Source organism: Ischnura elegans, chromosome 9 (assembly GCF_921293095.1).
Source record: "Ischnura elegans chromosome 9, ioIscEleg1.1, whole genome shotgun sequence".
In the NCBI taxonomy this organism is placed as follows: Eukaryota; Metazoa; Arthropoda; class Insecta; order Odonata; family Coenagrionidae; genus Ischnura; species Ischnura elegans.
Window position 1 is genome coordinate 103,780,236 of NC_060254.1, and position 22,384 is coordinate 103,802,619.

Genomic DNA, 22,384 nt, shown 5'->3' on the forward strand with positions numbered 1-22,384 from the left:
CATTCTTTACAGATGTTGCACTGAACCAGGACGATACAGCCACCAATTATAGTGTGGAAGTTACAGTGAAGAGCTGGCTGGAACATGCTAAAGCAAGGCATGAGAGAGAGAGGTGTAAGTATTCGTTTGATTATTATATAGGTTTGGGCAAGGAGGAATAATTTTGGTCTGGATACTTTTTTGGCAAGTTGCTCCTGTTAAGGGAGCTCATATAAAGTAAATTTAAATAATTATTAAACATCTTGTAATACAAGGTTCACCCTTCCATGCTAAAGGTAGAGAAAATAGTATTGTTATGTATTATTTTCAGATGCAGATTCCACTACCAAGTAATTAAAACATTTGAAAAAAATTTGTGTTCTGCATATGGGAGGTATAATTACCAAAAACATGGTTGAAAAGGATCTCATGCTCTATAAAAGTTCGATGTATAACACCTGTAGAACTTAAGAATGGGATAACTTATTCAACAGGGATGGTAGTTGCACAGTACTACAGAAGCTACTATTTTCTAGTAGCTCTAGCTAACTAAGATGTTTTGAAGTAGGTGTTATTGTAGGAGCTATAGAAATTTCAGTAGCTCACAGCAGGCCTTAGCTGCTATTCCCCTGTTATGTCTCTGTCGAAATGTGAATATTGCCAGTGAGCTAGGTTGTCACTTTTGCCTCGATACCAGACTACATTAGAAGATCTATTTTAATTATTAAGATTGGAAGAATTCGGAGATCTAAATCATGGAATGGCCTTTAACTACAGCAAGTTTTTCAAAGTTTCTATTTTTTTAAGTTGCATCTCGGCCAATGCAGCTAAGTGGTTTGTGTGCCAAATCAGTGTGGCTGTTTTCACACTAATCCCAAGAGATCTAGTCCACTTAAACTTCCTCCTTTAAATTTTCTAGTTTCCTTTACTCCTATATCATATTCAGCTCTTCTGCATTAGTCTTCCTTAGCTCCAGCTTTTGTAACACTTTTCTTTACCTCCACAATTCACTCTAGTGTAGTCATAATCTTCAAGCAGAGACCTATAGTTCAGAAATATTATCCTCCATTTGAATGCTTTTTCCAATATCTTTTTCGAGACCTCTACTTAGCTGTCTGGCAAGGATGGATCAAAGAATTTTTTGCTAGATGGTGCACCAGGGTCTAACAGGCAAACAGTCTTCTCATATTTGGGATTAAAATCTAGTGCAACAATTGTTCTATGAAAAATGTTCTTAATCATAATATATACATTACTAACATAATAATATTTTTACTCAAAATCTTTTCTTATTTAAGAACAAGAAAAAGTCAAAGAAAAGTTTGTAAAATGTATTCAGCCTGTAATGGACAGGTTTCCTAATTTTGAAACCTTAAGAATGTTAAACACGTGACTAATAAGACTGTAGCGTCCTGTCTTATGTAATCTGCTTGTTACGTACAAGATACAATTTCTTGCTACAATGAAATGTTTATATACTTCATTATTACAGGAGCAGTGCAGGAGAGCATGACCATTGAAAAAGATGAGGAGATTGCCATCCAAAACTGGCTAAGGCACGCCAAGGAGCGGTTGCAGGGGAAGAAGAAAATTTAATAATATGTATGTAGTTTCTTGCATTGTATTATTTTAAGAAGCCAAATAAATATTGTGCATGGAATTGATGCCTTATTTATTTAAATTCTTGTCTGGACCTATTATTTATTTGTATCGAACAAAATGCAATCCTAACCTAAACGTGTCCTGAAGGTGTCCGGAGCGGACACTTTCAGGACGTCCGTAGGCCATCTTTTTTACTGACATGCGGACTTGCAGCGGACATACTTTGGCATGAATTCGCACGTCCGTAGGACGTCCATAGGCCACTTGGCGGACAATCACCGGATGTCCGAAAGGTGTCCGTGTGCTGTGTGGGCCATTATCCCTGCAAATAAACATGGAATATTAGTAATGAAAACAATTTTATACCATTTGCTATGCACCTATCATGCAGGAAATCCACCTATTTATTACATTTATACATGGCATCATGCATGCATAGTTATGCACTCCCACCCTAACACATTCATATTTATGTGCATGCGTCAACGTGGCAAACAAAATGCTAGGCTCAACTTCCTAACATTTAGAATCTATGCTGTGCTCAGCAAACAGGTTATTTTTTTATAAATATTTACATTTGCCCATTAACTGCGTAAGGAATATGGGGGTAAGTGGAACCCCTAACATAAATAGTTGACATTTCAATAGCATTGAATTGACATCAATTTTAGTAACATTCTATATTCTGGTTACGAAATACATGGTCTATCAAGTGACTATTTTGCACGCTATGGTATCCTCAATTCAATGGTATCCTCTCTGGAACAAATAACATGAATCTTTGCCAGCATTTACACTTGCCCTAAAAATTGGGGGCAAGTGCAAACCATGCCTCTACCAAGAGTAATGCCCCCCTTCCTCCCCTGTCTCCTCAATTCTATGAAAGAAGTCATTAGGAAATAAGTACTACCACAAAAGAATAACACTATGGTCAAATTAAAAAACATCTACAGTGATATGTCCAGCGGGTAAAAATTTGACATTTTTACAGTAAGAGAAGACCAATTTGTTTGAAGTTTAAAAATTTTTAAATCATGACTTACCATATATAGCCTTGTATTTTTCAGGAGTCAACTGCTGCTTCGGCTCATTGATGCCCTTGAATTTTGGAGCTGTGTTGCCAGTTATGCTCCTTTCCATTATCTTGTCACCGACGACAGCATAGCACACGTTCTTACAGTATTTTATCTCTGGATCTTCACCTTTCTTGCTAAGCACCGGTCTAGCCTTGCAAACTCCCCAGGCCTTACATGTGATCCATACACCATAACCAACATGGATCTAAATAAAATTGCAACACCATCAGTATGTTAATTGCCAGTCAGCGTAAAGTTTAAAAGTGATGGTACATGGAGTCAATTTTAGGAATAGACTTAAATATTCAAATCTACAGAGTGCAACTTTTCCTTGAATAATTTGAAGTTTCATTGTTAGATGGCGATAGCTTTTAACTAAAGAAAATAATTTTTTTGAATACCAGCATCTCCATAATACAGTCCACCTCCCATTCAAATTCCATAATCATGCATATATTATTCAAATTATGCACTATTCCTTATTACAAAATAATCAAAACTTTATCAAGGTTTTCATTGCAAATTGCACAAAGCACACACCTGTAACTGACTAAGAAAACTTGAAGTGGAAAAGTAAGGGTTAAATATTCCATATCATTGTTTGCGCTGAGTGAATGCATGTCAAGCACTTGCTCTGAAGTCACCTCTCCAATGCTAACTTTAGTAAACACACAACTTCAGAGGCGAGTAAAGATAACTGGCAAAATCTTGTATCCAGGCTCCCCTCGAGGGATAAGAACACTCCATGGTATTTAAACGATGCAAAAAAGAAAATAGCTGCCACTTATTTCACCAATAAAAGAGCACTGAATTTTACTTACCATGCCATCATTTTCCTGCAGGAATGGAGGCCACTGTTGCACATCATTAGTGCCTGGAAAATGAATTAACATTACCGTACTGCATACTAACATAGGTATTATATGATATCATTACGCATATTCATTGCACATACTAACATACCATGTGGCTCAGCAGCAACCGCTGCTACTTTCTCCGGGGGTTCTGCAGAAGCACTTGAAGCCAGCAGTGGCTCCCCTTGTGATCGAGTAGGAGAGTCCACAATGCCAGCAGCTGCTGTCTCTCCTGGTTCCTTTCCTTTACTAGGGTTGCAGTTCAAATCTGGCGGAATGGTGTGAACAACAATTGAAAAACCCATCAAGGCCTCATATAAGTAATTCCAAGCAAAAAGATCATACATACCACCTTCTCCCCAGACCTTGCTCAGGTCTTTTCTTGCATTCCTTTGGGGATTTTGCTCATCACTTTCTCCAGGGGGAAACAAAATTTTTATGAGCTCCACATAACTAACAAATAAATATAATTCAATATCATGAGTAGTAGCAAATAAATTTAATACCTACCTAAATATCTAACATTTCTCAACTCCAAGTTTTCCCTGGTTAGAGCCTTGATCAGCATCAAGGACTCTAGATTCTTCTGCTTCAGTTGCTCAATTTCCGCATTCTTCTTGAGCAAATCTACTTTCGCAGAACTCAATTTTTTTCGTAACCTACCAATGGTCTCGGCAGAATCATCTTTATAACTCTCGACCGCAATGGATTGTTGGCCCTTTTCTTTCTCGTCCATTGCTTTCAGCCAATTCCTCTTTCTGCTCTCCTGTGAAGCAGCCTTTTTCGCCTATTAAAGTCACAGATAATCATGTCAAAAGACTGAAGTTACCTTAATTTTAAAATTAACAAATATAAACATACTTTTATTTTCCAGGGAAACAATTGCTAGAAACAAATGGTCAGAAATAGTTATGAATGATAATAAAATGTTTGGAATTATTAAGAAAGTGATCAGACTTCCACTTTCCAACATAACAGAAGTTCATGTGTGTAATTTGTACTTACATTTGTACACTCCTTGCTCTTTGCTTTCCCAGACACATCACTTTTAGCGGGCCGAGAAATGTCCTCCAACGTAGTTTTTACCGGGTGTACTAGCATCCTCTTTCCTCGGTTTTGACTCAGCCATTCCAATAGCTGATTCCTACTGCAGCTAAGGTGCAGGATTTGCCCTCTCCAGTAATCCTCATCGTCAGTATCGGAGGCATCACTAGGCTTCCCGTCACATTGGTCGTACTCTCGCCACCTAATCTCATATTCCCTCGCCTTATCGAAATCACTTTCCGTTTTCGGAAAAAAATTTTTAATGTGCGTGTGAGGCACCACTTTGTACTTTTTGTCTAGTTTAAAAAAGACATAAGCCCAAAATTCTTTACTGTTTTCCATCTCGTAAAAATTATAATCTGCGCCTTAACTACAACCAACAAGCTCAAACGATGTACCGTTACAGTTGATTACAGTTATACCACGCCACCACGCTTCCACCATGCGCGCACAAGGGGTCGTCATATTCGTGCGCGCGCACCCTAGAAAACAACGTCCAAGGGTCCAAGCGAAACCAAATGACGCGAAGCCAAATCGCCAAATTGTGCTTGTGGGTTGCGTAACGTGTGAAATCTGGGTTATTAAGCTACCTTGCCATGTCTAGACAACCTTATAAGAGGTACCTTGACCCTAATTCAAATGTAGGAAGGCAGCTTAATCTGAAAATTAGGCGAAGTTCCGTGAAAACGGAAACGAGAGAGGAATGGTGTGCATCAAATCAGGTGTGGCTGAATTACGACCCTCAGCGAGATGATGAACAGGTACAAATCCTTTCTCCCTATTATGTGCGTTCACTTCAGTTAATTGAATATAATTGTATAGTTGAGTATAGTACTGTAGTTGAATTTAGAGGGAAATATGTTTTATGGGTGCCTGCTACCAATTTTTTTCGTTATCTTTATAATCAATTGTTACCAACTCAAGTACTATTAGGCTGCTATTATGGATAAGCGTTGCAAAAAATAGCATACGCTATTCTGCGGGTCATTATAGCAACGACCCCGTATTATGAATGAAGCGTAGTAATAATTTTGTTCGGAATAGCAGCATGCTATTTCTTGCGCGAGCTATTTGGAAGCTCCGCCTCTTCCCGTATGAAAAACTTTCTGAACAGTTTGCGTAACCAATGAGGGAGAAGATATTTTATATATTTTTCTTTATTTTACGGAATATTGACTTGAAATTATAAATAATTGCTTTATTTACATTTAAAAATTATATTAAACCTTGGAAATATATAATACGCTTTGAAAATCTCATTTAAGAAATCAGCTGTTTGTTGTGGTTGTGATAATTTCCCAATGGCTTCAGACAGGTGGGTTAGGTCATAATTTCGTTGTTATAATGATGATTTATCGGACATAAATTGTAGTAAAATATCAGTTTCAGTAAAAACCTAATCAAGGTTTTATTCAGCAAGAATAACACAGTTTAAGTAAACAACTTAAGTGTTGCCACGACAAATACAATTATTAAATTAAGATCAACAACATAGTATGTTTATACCACATTCACCCCCACTAAAAATCGATTAGTATCTGATGTAGTCATTTAGATAAGCTGGTAGCCTTCGCTGCCGTCCACGTGGAGAACCTTTCTGTGGAGATGGACTCTTGGGTTGTTCAGAGACACTCTTACTCGAATTAGGTATGCCCTTATCTTGCCCTGTCTCTTCATCGCATGAGGAGTTTTGTGATGTCAGTTCTCCGGAGTCAATAGATGGGCTCAAGGGAGGTCCGTCAAGCTTGACTGGGAAGTCCCCTCTTGGAGCCAAATGTCTAATGGAAACACTTGATTCTTGCCCATTGGGAAGCTTTACATATGCATAGTCTGGATTTGCCTCTATTAATTCGACTTCCTGAACAATCGGGTCATACTTGCTGTGCCGCAAATGGTTTTTCATTAAAACTTGACCTGGTTTAGTTAACCATGTAGGCAAGGAGCGACCATTGAAAGATCTTCTGGGATGAGTGAACATACGTTCATGTGGGGTAGCATTTGTTGAGGTGCACAACAGTGATCTAATAGAGTGAAGTGCTGACTGAAGCACTTCTTCCCATTGTTCTGTCTTTAACCCTTTTGACTTTAAGGTCAAAAGTACAGTCTTCCATATTATTCCATTGTATCTTTCGACCTGACCATTTCCTTGGGGGCTGTAGGCAGTAGTTCTACTTGTAGCAACGCCTAAGGAGGTGAGAAATGATTTCAGTTCATGTGACATGAACGAAGCTCCTCTGTCGGAATGTATATAAGCTGGTGTACCAAAGAGCGAAAACACCATAGTCAATACTCTCACAACAGTAGATGCCGAAATATCTGTACAAGGAAATGCAAAAGGGAACCTTGAATATTCATCAACAATAGTCAGTAGAAAACGGTTCTTGGATGAGCTAGGTAAGGGTCCTTTGAAGTCTAAGCTTAATCTCTCAAATGGAGAAGTTGCCTTTATAAGCTGCCCTTCATTTCTACAGAATCGAGGTTTTAATTCATTGCAGCAGGTGCAAGAATTAATCACTCCTTTAATTTCTTCTAGTGTGTAGGGCAGGTTTTTAGCTCTAACCCAGTGGTGCATTCTTGTTACACCCGGATGACATAAAGCATCATGTAGTTCTTTGAGGTTCATTCTTCCCTCTAAGTAGGTACTTGCTGTAATCCTCGACATTGTGTCTGCAGTTGTGTTTTGGTTGCCTGGTCGGTAAATGATATCGAATTTGTAATTAGCTAATTCAAGTCGCCATCTCATAATTTTCTCATTCTTTATTTTACTTGAGTGATACTGATCAAACATGAAGGCAACAGACCTCTGGTCAGTGATGACCTCAAAATGTCTTCCGATAAGGTAGTGTCTCCAGTTCCTCAGTGATTCCACAATAGCATAAGCTTCCTTCTCAACAGAGGAATGTCTTTGCTCAGCTGCATTAAGTGTCCTAGAGAAAAAGGCAATGGGACGTTCGGCTTGACTCAGGGTGGCCCCAATGGCAAACTCTGAAGCGTCAGTTTCTACTCGAAAAGGTGTATTTTCTTCTATTGCAGAGAGTGATGCCTCTGCTACATCTTTCTTGAGTGAATTGAATGTTGTCACAGCTTCTTCAGACAGCGGGAATGGTCCTTTTACCAGAAAAGGGCGAATCTTCTCTGAAAATTTGGGAATCCATCGGCAATAGTGAGCAAACATACCTAAGGTTCTCTGAAGGGCTGGCATGTCATTTGGGACAGGTAGGTTCATCAAAGGTGCAAGCCTATCCGGATCAGGCTTTATAACTCTATCTTCGATCAGATATCCTAATATTTTCACAGATTTAGTTGAATATTTACATTTATCTTGGTTTAATGTCAGATTATACTTTTCTACTGCACCTAAAAATCTTTCCAAATTTTGGTCATGTTCCTGTTGGTCATGGCCGCAAACTGTTACATCATCTAGATAAGGAAAAGTACCTTTGAGCTTTTCTTCCTTGATAATTCTGTCAATGTTTCTCTGGAAAGCTGGGACACCGTTAGTTACCCCGAAAGGAATTCTGCGGAACTGGTAAAGTTTTCCAGCAGCTTCAAAAGCAGTATATGGCTTATCTGATTCTAGAATAGGTACCTACTTGGTGATAGGCACTCTTGAGGTCAATGGTGCTGAATATCTTGTATTGTGATACATTCCGTACCAACTCCTCTATTCTTGGGAGAGGGTAGGCATCAAGCATTGTAAATTTATTAATAGTTTGTGAGTAGTCAACTACCATCCTAGGTTTATGATTTTCTCCCTTAACTACAAAAACTTGAGCACGCCATGGTGAGTTACTAGGTTCTATTACACCTTCTTTGAGCAATTTTTCCACTTCAGCAGCGATGAATATTTTGTCGGATTCTGTGTGACGTCTTGACTTAGTTATGACGGGTTTGCAGTCTGGTGTGAGATTGGCAAATAGCGATGCTGCTGGAACTCGAGCAGTAGCTAGTGAACAGATTTTAAGAGGTGTTTGTTCTCCATGGAATTCTATTTCTACAGATGAGTGACTCTTCAGAAGATCGTGCCCAATCAGGAAGTCAGCACACAGATTTTTCATGATTAACACCTTAATATTTGCATATGTATAGGTCTGAATCTTCAAGGTCAGCGTACCACATCCAGTAACATCAGAACTCAAAGAAGAATTAGCCATGGTTATCTTACCGGAGTAAGGCTTAACGACTATTCCGCATCTCTCCACAAAACGTTCATTCAAGAAACTAAGAGAACTTCCAGTATCGATAAGTGCATTTAGTTCCACTCCATTGATCAATACCTTAGTCATGGATTTTTGAAGGCATAGAGGTGCTGTTACTGCAGAAGCCAAAAACGACGTAGAAGCTGTTGAATTTGTAGATGAATGTTTAAATCTTGATTTACATACTTTTTGGTAATGTCCTTTTTTTCCGCAACCTCTACAGATAATATCCTTTGCTGGGCAAGAGTCCCTTGGGTGCCGTTTGTTACCACAAAAGAAACATTTTTCAGATCGTACCAAGGCAGCTGATGTTGTTGTAGTATCTTCAGGGCTATCTTCTCTATGGTCAGCAGCAGCAACAGGAGTTGAATCTGCTGTATTCAGATAAGACGCTGAATGTAGCTCAGCCAGCTCAAGTGACCTAGCCTGGTCATGGGCCTTCTCTAATGTGACGTTGGTGTTTTCCAGTAATCTTTCTCGAATACGAGAGCTCTTGAGGCCTCGTATGAAAGAATCCCTTATGTACTCATCTTTATATTTATCAGCTGTTACTGCTTGAAATTCACAATCTTTGCTCATTTGTTTTAATACCTGGAGATATTCATCGACTGATTCACCCGTCTGCTGAGTTCTAGATGCTAGGCAGTGTCTTGCAAATATTTCATTTCGTTTTGTGATATATAATGAATCTAGTATTTTGATGGCATCTGAGTAGTTTTCTGAGTCACTAATATACCGAAAGACGTTAGCAGATACATAATTGCAGAGTAATTGTAGTTTACCATCTTCTGAAACCTTGTTCACTTGGCCCAGGAAATTAGCAAATGTTCTTTTCCAGTGTTTCCACTTCGATTCAGCACCCACATGTGAAGGGTCAGTATCAAATCTTTCTGGCTTTAAAAGCTGTTCCATCTTACTAAAGAATTCTTGCTGAATAAATTGTAGTAAAATATCAGTTTCAGTAAAAACCTAATCAAGGTTTTATTCAGCAAGAATAACACAGTTTAAGTAAACAACTTAAGTGTTGCCACGACAAATACAATTATTAAATTAAGATCAACAACATAGTATGTTTATACCACATAAATATTCAATGATTTACCTATATCCGATCGGTCCTTTACCGTGAGATATATGCTATGCGAAATAATCATTGAAAGCTAAATATGTTTGATTTTCTTCGTAAATGCCCACACAGCACATCGTTGCCAGAGGACGTCCGCTGCGCGTCCGTCGCGTCCTCTCAGTGTCCGCGGATTTTCAGGACAGCCAGAGGACATCCGCCGGCTGTCCTGGCCATCCGTCCGCACACTGTCCTATCTTGGATGTCCAGCGGACGTCCAGCTAGTGTCCCATTATGCAGGGTTTCGGAGTTTTGGTTTCCTCTTAAAACACTCACCTCCTCAAGGAGGAACTCCGAGAGAAAGTCTCGAGATCCTCCTCCGAGTAGGGAGTATAGGAGAAGGGAGAAAGAAAAAAAACTCTCTCTCGTTTCTGAAGCCAGAATACTTCCTCCCGATCGAGGAAGAGGAAATTTTTCGTGGAGGAAGAGTTATTTTGAGGATTATTTTAGGTAACCAAGTGTAATCCTCTTGTTGGAGTGTGGACTCTGGGAGGAAATTATAAACTATTTAACGAAAAAAAAAATTTGACATTTTTACCGCTTCTATAGTTTAAGAACAACAAATGTACGCTATTTTTAAGTTTTACATTGTTTATAACAATTAATTAAGTTTAAACAAAGTTAGCAACAATTTAAGTAACATTTACGAGCGTTAAAAATTTCTACATGCCTTACGGGTTAAACAACAACAATTGAACGAACTTATGACTCTCTACATTATTTATAACAATTTTTAAAGTTTTAACAAATTTAGCAACAATTTTAGCAATTTTCAACAAATTTAAAATTTCCGCATGTTGTACGGTTGAGAAGCGTTGGATGAACAATAAACCCGTACTCTTTCATGATTATAAAAATTACTTAAATTTAGCAACTTTTACAAAAATTAACAACAGGAATAATGGAATTTATCGATTTTTACTGAAATTTTATATTATGTACCAATGTCCTGCCGACGTCGCGTAGCCGTCTCGGGGACATTCCATTCCTGCAGGTTAAATGAACTCTTTCAACTTATTGATTAATTAATATTTACTCTCTAGGGATTAAAAAATCTCAGAGGCGATTGATTGGAAAGTATTTTAATGAAACATAACGCTTTAAATTCATTTTAATTTTTAATGGTAAGAATTCTCCTAAAATTATCACGGCATCGATGGCCTCATTCCCAGATTAGACATTGTAATTGTCCAATTTAAGGATAGGCAATAGAAGGTAAGTACTGCCGTACCTTTACTTTATATTGAAATTCTAGATTTTTTGGTGGCGAACGAATTTTGAATCTACCGCTACTCCGCGATACAGATTTTCCCATGGTTCTCCACATTCCTCCGTTCCTCCTTTCCAACAGAGGAACCGGAATGGAACACCGGAGACAGCATGGTGGTTTGGCGGTTACAAAGATGCAGCTACATGTATTCCAAGTAAGTTTGATGTGACATCCAAATAATTTTTTCTTGGCGTTCACTGTCGGCAGTATAGTGTTTCCGCATGCTCCTTATATTTCTTATAACTCAGCCTGTAACATCTCGAGGAAAAATATGGCTCTGCTTGGAACAACATGACCGTCTCGGTAAAACCGTTACTTGGCAACTAAAGGTAGCGTCTTTTTCCGTTGTTCATGGTGAAATTTTCGCTTTTGTTCCTTGTTTACATGATATAATTTAAAGTGGAAGTTCTTGTACTATAGTCTCTGTACGCGAGAACGTATAGGAAATAATGTAAGTGCTAGCGTATAAAATAGAACCTGTTGTTTTGATAACGTAGGCTACGGCTGAATTTGTTGTCCGAACGGTCCGTTTGGTTCCGTTCCTAAATCAAATCAAGTAGGGTTCTTGGCAATAAATATAACTAGGAATTGACCCACATCTCGTGATATTAAAATATATATATATATAACTAGGAATTGTACTTACGTGTAACCGGGGGATTTTGCAACACGCATATATGATTAATAGGTTTCACGTAAATTATTAATTCTTTGAAATCGGAGTACACCGTGTGATTTCTTTTGATATGTATATTCACGCACGCATCGAAAAAGAACATTAATGTTATGATAGGATGTTAGAGCGTAGGTTTCCGCGGCGATGGTTTGATCTCTGCATTTCTCCAGGGTTTTCTTCCGCGTCAGATTGTTGGTTGACAACAGTTTCGCTGGCTATCCTGCCAGCGTCTTCAGGTCGAAGGGTTATGATAGGATATGGCGATTAAGGTTATGATAGGATAACCACCAATGTTTAGCCTTTTTACAAAAAGTTTTTATACTCTTTATCTGTTTGATGGAACTAGGTTAATAATTAAAGATTTTAGGTCCTAAATAAATAAATGATCTATTATGTCAGTAAAGATAAGGCTTAGGGATTAAAAAATTACAATGCCGACGTAACTTTTATAGCGTTTAATATATTTTTTCTGCCCAACTTTGCTAACCTACTAAATTATAAACTAATTTAACTACAAACTAAGTAACTGTGCTATTAGTCATCCATGCATTTAATTTAGTGGAAACTATAGGACGACTGTAAGAAACTTGGGATGAATCTAAACAAGGTCTAATTATAAGTGATATATTGTGTAAACAAACCTTACGGCTATTTAATACATGGTTCATTTAATTAATAGTTACATGGTTCATTTATTTGCTCAAACTGCTGCATGAAATCTTATACCCAGAAAATAGAACTTGTGCATCTTTTCGTACAGCCATCGGTACACATTTTGGTGTAGAGTATTGTGAACCTGATATATTTACCTGGAGGCATTTACTGACTATAGCTTTCATGTAGTGGAGTTGAATAAAAATACCTTATCTGTATTTTATTTAGTTCCTATTTCTATTTATAAGTTTGTATGTCTCTCTTCTTATAATTGTCTGTATACTTATTTGTCTTCATTCTTTACAGATGTTGCTCTGAACCAGGACGATACAGCCACCAATTCTAGTGTGGAAGTTACAGTGAAGAGTTGGCTGGAACATGCTAAAGCAAGGCATGAGAGAGAGGTGTAAGTATTCGTTTGATTATTATATAGGTTTGGGCAAGGAGGAATAATTTTGGTCTGGATACTTTTTTCGCAAGTTGCTCCTGTTAAGGGAGCTCATATAAAGTAAATTTAAATAATTATTGAACATCTTGTAATACAAGGTTCACCCTTCCATGCTAAAGGTAGAGAAAATAGTATTGTTATGTATTATTTTCAGATGTAGATTCCACTACCAAGTAATTCAAACATTTGAAAACAATTTTTGTTCTGCATATGGGAGGTATAATTACCAAAAACATGGTTGAAAAGGATCTCATGCTCTATAAAAGTTCGATGTATAACACCTGTAGAACTTAAGAATGGGATAACTTATTCAACAGGGATGGTAGTTGCACAGTACTACAGAAGCTACTATTTTCTAGTAGCTCTAGCTAACTAAGATGTTTTGAAGTAGGTGTTGTTGTAGGAGCTATAGAAATTTCAGTAGCTCACAGCAGGCTTTACCTGCTATTCACCTGTTATGTCTCTGTCGAAATGTGAATATTGCCAGTGAGCTAGGTTTTCACTTTTGCCTCGATACCAGACTAGATTAGAAGATCTATTTTAATTATTAAGATTGGAAGAATTCGGAGATCTAAATCATGGAATGGCCTTAACTACAGCAAGTTTTTGCTAGTTTTTCAAAGTTTCTATTTTTTAAAGTTGCATCTCGGCCAATGCAGCTAAGTGGTTTGTGTGCCAAATCAGTGTGGCTGTTTTCACACTAATCCCAAGAGATCTAGTCCACTTAAACTTCCTCCTTTAAATTTTCTAGTTTCCTTTACTCCTATATCATATTCAGCTCCTCTGCATTAGTCTTCCTTAGCTCCAGCTTATGTAACACAATTCACTCTAGTGTAGTCATAATCTTCAAGCAGAGACCAATTGTTCAGAAATATTATCCTCCATTTGAATGCTTTTTCCAATATCTTTTTCGAGACCTCTACTTAGCTGTCTGGCAAGGATGGATCAAAGAATTTTTTTCTAGATGGTGCACCAGGGTCTAACAGGCAAACAGTCTTCTCATATTTGGGATTAAAATCTAGTTCAACAATTGTTCTATGAAAAATGTTCTTAATCATAATGTATACATTACTAACATATTAATATTTTTACTCAACATCTTTTCTTATTTAAGAACAAGAAAAAGTTAAAGAAAAGTTTGTAAAATGTATTCAGCCTCTAATGGACAGGTTTCCTAATTTTGAAACCTTAAGAATGTTAAACACGTGACTAATAAAACTATAGCGTCCTGTCTTATGTAATCTGCTTGTTACGTACAAGATACAATTTCTTGCTACAATGAAATGTTTATATACTTCATTATTACAGGAGCAGTGCAGGAGAGCATGACCGCTGAAAAAGATGTGGAGGTTGCCATCCAAAACTGGCTAAGGCACGCCAAGGAGCGGTTGCAGGGGAAGAAGAAAATTTAATAATATGTATGTAGTTTCTTGCATTGTATTATTTTAAGAAGCCAAATAAATATTGTGCATGGAATTGATGCCTTATTTATTTAAATTCTTGTCTGGACCTATTATTTATTTGTATCGAACAAAATGCAATCCTAACCTAAACGTGTCCTCAAGGTGTCCAGAGCGGACAATTTCAGGTCGTCCATAGGCCACCTTTTTTACTGACATGCGGACTTGCAGCGGACATCATTTTGTATGAATTCGGCTGTCCGTAGGATGTCCATAGGCCACTTGGCGGACAATCACCGGATGTCCGAAAGGTGTCCGTGTGCTGTGTGGGTGTGTTAGGCTTCGAAGTCTGTTTGTTGCATATCAGAATTAATATGTATCAACTTTTATTGTATTGCTCGTGACGATATCGTTTTACTGTATGAACTAGAAGCTTTCGTTTCTAATGTTATCTATATATTATATGACTCCCTAATTTCAGTGTTCATTCTCTGTTTAGGAAATGAAGTAGGTGGCAACGTCACAGCTGTGCTTTCATGTATTATGATGGAATAGTATCGATATTTCAGCTGCATATTTGGAAAAAGCAGAGGGAGGTGATGGTGAATTTGAGGATGGATGGAACAGCTGTGAAAAAGTGAATCTAGCAATAGTGAATCGTGTGGAAAGTGCTGTTGTGTCAGTTACCATTGTTTTCGTATCAGCTGATTTTATTATGTGCTCACTGAAATTTTTGATAGACCCTGAACTGTGCCGATAAACTGAAACTTAATTGTGTGAATAACTTACTTGTCTATAGAGGAAACAATTTGTATTCAATTCCACATGATATATATTGCATTAATGATGTAGTGCATGGATATTCCATTAAACGTTTGTGGTGAATCATATTTGTTCGGAAACTTTATTGGTGTTCGGAGAAATCCTTTGTTTTCAAGCAAGTAATTCAAGTCGACTGCCCGTGTTTATAATTTAGTAAATTTTTAGTTTTAATTGTAGAAGGCAGCGAATAGTGGGGAAAACAATTTCGACTCGTTGCATGTATTTGTATATACTGTCCAATTGAGGAAATGAACGGCTGATCAAAGTATATGGTATTATTATGGTAATATATGGTTTTCATTGAAAGCTATAACTATTAATATATTTGGCGAGTTAGTGTGTTAACACAAGCTTGAAAATTTTCAAGAATCGACCTGATAGCCTACATTGAGGATATTTTTAGTAGCAAGTCAAGTGATGAAATAAAATTATGAATTGTAAATATGAATAAAACACGTAAAATTTGGGCTAATGGTAGTAATTCTTTGCATTAATTGTTATTGTTTTCGTACTGTCGATGAAGCAAGCTTGTGCTTCATATATTAAGCTCGAATGTTAATTCCTAACCAAATCACTTAACTAGTTAAATATTCATCACTTATGCTACTGTTATTTAATTAAAATAAAGCTGATATCATTTTATTTTTGGCTATTATTCCATTTTTCAATGCTTGATTAGGTTACTTTAACCTCAGAAAAACAATTCGACATCGCAATGCGCACGTTTTCTGGTTGCAATACCCGCAATACCGAATTGCTCGGCATCGAAGACCGCGTAATATTATAGCAAGCCTACCGGTTGCAATTCGCCGTTCATAATAGTAAATAGCAACGGGCCTATGCTATTCTGAGAATTACGTCTTCCGGTGTAGTAAAAACACGAATTGCAACCGTTCGTAATACCAAATAGCATAGGCGTTGCAATACGCTATATTATAGCAACATCGGTTGCAATAATGAAGAATAGCATGATGCTATTCCATCCATAATAGCAGCCTTAGCATTAAAGTGAGTACGTTATATATTCTTTCAGCCATACAGTCCAGCGAATTTGAACTATAGTTCTGGAGGAGAGCTTGCTGACGATGATGTTGCATGTGAACAGGAGAAGGCTGACGGCGATTTTAATGAAAGTGATTTCTGTGATAGCAGCTCTCTCAATGATTCAGGCAATTTCTATGAGATGAACCCTGTGGATTTTTCTGACAATGTGAGTGCACCTGGTGACGAATTTCCTGGTGAACATTTAGAAAATTCCTCTGAGGCAAGTTCTCTGAATTTTTCTGATAGTGTACGTGCATTCGATGATGAGTTACTCAGTGAAAATTCAAGCAGTTCTTGTGACAGTGAGGTAATATCACCATTTTCCAGGCTTAAAAATTTCTTACACTCAACTTCTTCTATTCAGTTAAATGTAGCCGTCTCAGTTTCTGAAATTATCCTTTTGGTTTTATCTCTTGTAAATAAGCATTGTTTATCACTGACGGCCTCTTGTGATTTAATGAAAATGCTGAATGTGATCATGGGCACTAGTGTTTTTCCTGCTACTGAGTACATGTTCAAAAGCCTTTTCAATTCCAATTTTTCAATGACCATGCATTTCACTTGTGAATTTTGTGGTCATTATTTGGGTAAAAGTGGTGATGAAAATTTGGAAACTTGTATAAATTGTGAATTTTTTAACTCCACTAAAGGGTACAGGTATGATCACACATTTATCACATTGGATGTCAGAACCCAATTGCAGGAAATTGTGGTAAGTTGCAAGGATGATTTTATGTTTTTAACTAGTGCTGCACCAAGTGACATTTTGGTTGATATACAAAGTGGTTCATTGTATGGAAAGAAAATTCGAAGGGAAGATGAACAGTTTCCCAGTTGGATGTCATTGACATTCAATGCTGATGGTGCTCAAGTTTTTAAGGATAGAACAACAGTCACACCCATTTATCTCATGATAAATGAACTGAAATGTAAGCAGCGTCGGAAAAATATGGTTCTGGCAGGTTTATGGTATGGGAAGGAAAAACCTCGTTTTGATGTCTTCATGGACTCTTTTGTTAATGAAATGAATAAGTTATATAGGGATGGAATTGACGTTCCATGTGATGGGGTGATGAAAACTGTGAGGTTTGTCACATTGTGTTGTTGTGTGGACACAGTTGCACGTGCTCCACTGCAGGGTATTACTGGAGTAAATGGGTATTACTGTTGTAGTTGGTGCACACTAAAAGGTGAATATGTTAACGGAACGGTTAAGTACACTCATTGCGATGCCAACCCTGAGCCCCGAACTGAGGAAGGATTAAGCCTTTGCTATGAGCAAGTTATTCATTCTGGAGAAAAAGTTATGGGTATTCAGGCGATCTCTCCACTTTTAAATTTATCTTCATTTGATATGGTGTGGGGTTTTGTTCCTGACTATATGCATCAGATTTTGCTTGGTGTTGTGAAGAGATGCACTGAGAATTTCTTGACCCACACTGAAAGGGAATATTATGTTGGCTCAACCAGTAGCTTGAATACAATCGACAGTCGCATTACCTCAATGCATGTACCTCATTTTTTGAAACGCCAGCCAAAGTGCTTGAGTAACAGAAAGCACATGAAAGCGAAGGACTTTGAGATTTGGTTTCTATTCCTCAGTGTGCCAATTCTAAATGGAATTTTATTGAAAAAGTACTTGTCACATTGGAAGCTCCTTGTGCGTGCTATCAGCATTCTACTTCGAGATGAGCTTCACACAGATGATGTAGATTCTGCGGAGTTAATGCTAACTGAATATGTTGCAAAGCATGAAGAGTATTATGGAAAATATGAGATGACGTACAATGTACATCAGCTTACTCACTTAGCTGATAGTGTACGAAAGTGGGGGCCCTTATGGTCCCACACTGCTTTTCCTTTCGAGTCTGAGATAGGAAATTTGAAAAGGATATTGAAGGCTACGAAAGGAATCCCTCACCAGGTTGTTACAAGTATATACATTAATAGAGCCTGTTATATCATTACTGAGAATGCTGAAGGAATCTCAAATGAAGTGGCTGCCTTTTGCAACTTGAGTGACAAAATGGTATGTGTCAGTGGGAGAAGGTGCCGTGGAGGTGAAGTTGTCGTTGGCCCTAGCACCGATTATGTCGGATTTAGTGAAGGCCTTCCAGAAATGGTACAATATAGGGAGTACAAGAGGGTTATTCGTGATGGGGTTCGTTATACAAGCAAAGGGCATGGAGACTTGGGCCAGAAGGATGACTCCTATGTTGAGCTGGTCAAGGGTTCATTTGCCAAAATTGTCAACATAGTGGCTGTGGGGGATGAACAAATGGACCTTTATGTTGTTCTCAAGCCTCTTCGAACAGTAAATATATGTGGCCTGGATAATCTGAAAATTATAGTTGGTAGAGGAGGGAAGTATTGCGCTCAATTTTCCTCTGTTAAATGTGTTGCAGTTCATATTGAGGTGGATGAATCGGAGTATGTAAGCTCTGTTCCGTTTAAACACTTTTGTTTAAATATGTAAAATTGTTTTTGTATTCTTGTATAAATGTATTTTTGATTTTATAATCATCCATAACTGTTATAATGTTTATGCACCAAATTACAATGCTCTTCTTTGGATAAATTCTGTAGCACCATTTCTTAACTACCTATTTATGATGGATAATTGGTTGCAATGTGGCAACCTCATTACGAAGAACATTGAAGCTGCATAATGCTATTGTTTGTTATGAACTTAATACATTAATATGAAACTTGGGGGAGAATAGCATAATAGGAAACATTCTCTTCTTTACAGTAAATCTCTTTTTTCCATCATGGACCTATGATAACTCTAATCTTATAACCTCATCTTCTCCTACATTAACACCTATAGGGACTTGGCATTCCCCATTGAAAACCCATAAGAGATATTCATTCCCCATTGAGAACCCATAAGAGATATTCATTCCCCATTGAGAACCCATAAGAGATATTCATTCCCCATTGAGAACCCATAAGAGGTATTCATTCCCCATTGAGAACCCATAAGAGATATTCATTCCCCATTGAGAACCCATAAGAGGTATTCATTCCCCATTGAGAACCCATAAGAGATATTCATTCCCCATTGAGAACCCATAAGAGGTATTCATTCCCCATTGAGAACCCATAGGGACATTATATTCCCCATTGAAATTTAATGGGGAACATCATTCCCTATAGGTTTTTTCAATGGGGACTAATGGGTAATTTTTAACAGGGGAGAAGTTCATAAACTTCAATAATCTTAGGGAAAACTGTTTTGTGAACCCGAGATAATAAAAAGACTGCTTGAAAACGTACCAGATATGATCGAGATAGTGTGTATATTAGCGGAGATAATTTAAAATGCGATAACAGCAAATTTATAAGGATACGATGAATGAATGAAATGAAACATGAACAACAACAAAGGCACGTTACAAAACGTGTTCCACCTAAATATTTTACACGAATATTTACCGATACTCAATGATAAGCATGAACTTAACCAGCTTGGAAAATAGTATAATTAATGGATTTTCTCATCAACAAGTGGATAAAGAATCGTACACATAACATCATTGAAACTTACCTTCCAAGTCAGTCTCCGTGCACGTAACACATCATGATGTCCACAAGGTTCGTGCCGATCTCAGATCCGATGGAATCCTGATTCACGTTCGTAGACACAAGGAAAAACACGAGCAAGAACTAGGCCATGGAGTACACACGATATTAATCATAAACTAGACGTCTGAGCTCAAGGCAGTAGAATAACACGACAACACAATGGCGGACCTAGCGGAAAGTGGAAGTGTCAGCTTATTTAATAGAATCGGAGGGAGAAGTTTACGAACCCATCTCTTAATATAAAGAGTTAACTGAAGGAAGAAAAAATATTATACACGCAGAAATATATAATTACGATTGAAATTATAATTCATTAACATATACATGACTTGATTTTTCAGGCCTCATGTGTGTGAGATCTTGAAGACCCCTTGAAGTGTGAGGTCTTCAAGACTTCATGAAGTATGCGGTCTTTAAGACATCATTCATGTGACCTCATGAAGTGTGAGGTCTTAAAGGCCCTTTCATGTCTCTTAATGTGGAATCTTAAAGGAGTCCAACGTATGAGTTCATATAAGACCTCATTACGAATACTGTGTTGACTGGGAGTCAAAGAGTGGAAGCATTCGAAATGTGTTGCTACCGAAGAATGATGAAAATAAAATTGATCGAACGTGTAAGTAATGAAGGAGTGCTAAGAAAGTGGGAATAAAAATAAGTCTTCAAAAGCTTTAAGCAGAAGACGGGAATAGTTCCTTGTCCACATTATGAGACATGATGGCCTGATTAAACGATCATAGAAGGACAGGTGGGAGGGAAGAATGGCAAGGGACGGTCCCGAATGAGTTACATGGACAGGTTATGAAGGATGCAAAAGGGTAGAAATATGTATGGCGCTATGAAGAGGCTAGCGGATAGGAGAGAGGAATTGAGAGCTGCGTCAAATCAATCTTAGGATTGTTGACTAATAGTTATGATTTCATACCTATAATCCCTTGGTACCTAGAAGAGCAGAAATATTCAGAAGCTCCAACAACGTTAACTATTGCCCAAACGTAGCAGGATGGATTTTGTCAACACATTGGCATTAATATCTTAAATTGGAATAAGAGAGAGATTCTTCTGTGGGACAATATTGGATGTAATTTTTTATTCAACGTCCAAGAGACAGCGGAAGAAATTTATTCGAAGGTCACAATTGCTCATATCAATGACGAAACGGCGACACTGATTGAAAGATTGAACACTAATCCGACGTAAATATATCCGTGTGAAAAGGGTAGATATTATTGGACACTTAAATACGCCGATATAATCTGCAATTAAGATTTTATTCGGTTATAAACAGTTTGATATTTAATCAGAATAAATAGCTTATATTCATATTTATCGAGAGGAATTTACATGATTTCTATGCACAGATTTAATTTTTTAAATAACACGCGTAAATTTTCCATGTTTTTTTTCTGCCGCGTAAAATATCCTCCTTGAACTATAGAAGGGGTGAAGTAAATAGAGGGCGTGAACAAACAAATTGGAAATCCGAAAATTATTACAGCCAAAACTGGCAGCGCACTAATATTTAGACGACGGATATTTATATGTGTATAAATTAACCCCGCTAAATCAACAAGGATCGAAACAATCAATTCTAATCCGTGGCAATAAAAATTCACGCAGAAAAAAAAATACCCGCATGAAAATTACCGGCCACCGCCACTCCATGTAGATAATTTCAGCGAAAATACTTGTACTAATTTGAAAATACGGCACTTTATTGATTCTTAGAACAGTATACATATTTGCAATGAAATGAATTATAATATATATGTATATGCACAGCCGCATGCTTTTCCTCACAACAATGCCCTCAGAAGACGATAGCCGCACGTTGCTAGGAGTGCGTTATAATGCCTGTAATCCTTGTAAAAGGTACTCGTAGCAACAGTGCATACGCATAAAAACGCCAGTTTTTTGAGGAAACAGTTTTCAATATGGGTAATACCATACGTAAGTAACAAAACAACTTCTAAACTTTATTATATCGTGTAATACGCCCTTAAGAATATATATTTTTCCCATTTTTTGTTCAAATACATCCCACAGAGATAGCTGCTTAGCAACCAGGATCTGGTTCTCTCAAAAATAATTTTATGTCCAGGAAACTCGCATTTTCCTTGGTTTTCGGGTAAATTTACTCAAGGAAGAGTTTGCTAGAGCCCCGTATGAAGGTGTTATTTCCCAGCCTCAATTTTCCTGGCGGAAATTTATCGTAGTCATGAATTATTTAATCGATTTCCTTTCCGGTAAGTCTCCAGCAATTCCGTTGCATTGTATTACTCCTTCAAAGTCAAAAACGGGACATGAAGATCATATTTATCATGAATCGAACATGTAATCGATGCATATAATGATTTTTTGTGGCGTTTGCTGGGAATTTTTTCTCCGGTCGATGAGATATCTAGATAAACACATTCCTTTGCAATCATCTTCCCAATAATTTCTATGTGAAGGCATATTAATGAACGACTTGCTAGAGTAACGGATACAAATAGTTTTTTAAACTCACACTGACAATAAGCCATATTAGCCCCTCTTTAGGAAAACACTGAAGTAGTACTCTAGTAGTAGTATTTTAGAGCTATGGAATTTTTGTAAGTTAGTA

The 22,384-nt window shown here is 37.5% G+C and overlaps 2 protein-coding genes across 2 annotated transcripts; one reads left to right on the forward strand and one right to left on the reverse strand.

The window, feature by feature from the left end:
• Window positions 1-1,822: 1,822 nt before the first annotated feature.
• Window positions 1,823-3,841, reverse strand: LOC124165151. The gene is made up of 4 exons (XM_046542461.1): window positions 3,621-3,841; window positions 3,479-3,531; window positions 2,625-2,862; window positions 1,823-1,903 (listed from the first exon to the last, which is right to left on the reverse strand). The coding sequence occupies exons 1-4, from the start codon at window positions 3,814-3,816 to the stop codon at window positions 1,857-1,859; spliced, it is 534 nt and encodes a 177-aa protein (XP_046398417.1). The 5' UTR covers window positions 3,817-3,841; the 3' UTR covers window positions 1,823-1,856.
• Window positions 3,842-3,982: 141 nt separating this feature from the next.
• Window positions 3,983-18,724, forward strand: LOC124165152. Its single transcript, XM_046542462.1, has 2 exons — window positions 3,983-5,316; window positions 16,181-18,724. The coding sequence occupies exons 1-2, from the start codon at window positions 5,152-5,154 to the stop codon at window positions 18,665-18,667; spliced, it is 2,652 nt and encodes an 883-aa protein (XP_046398418.1). The 5' UTR covers window positions 3,983-5,151; the 3' UTR covers window positions 18,668-18,724.
• Window positions 18,725-22,384: the final 3,660 nt, after the last annotated feature.

Bases quoted from the DNA above. Each gene is read 5' to 3' on its own strand.
- LOC124165151 (XM_046542461.1), bottom strand. From the start codon at position 3,816: ATGGGTTTTTCAATTGTTGTTCACACCATTCCGCCAGATTTGAACTGC. The intron at 3,532-3,620 runs GTATGTTAGTAT...TTCATTTTCCAG, and splicing joins GGTTGCTGCTGAGCCACATG to GCACTAATGATGTGCAACAG. The intron at 1,904-2,624 runs GTAAGTCATGAT...GTTTATTTGCAG, and splicing joins AAAATACAAGGCTATATATG to GGATAATGGCCCACACAGCA.
- LOC124165152 (XM_046542462.1), top strand. From the start codon at position 5,152: ATGTCTAGACAACCTTATAAGAGGTACCTTGACCCTAATTCAAATGTA. The intron at 5,317-16,180 runs GTACAAATCCTT...ATATTCTTTCAG, and splicing joins CTCAGCGAGATGATGAACAG to CCATACAGTCCAGCGAATTT.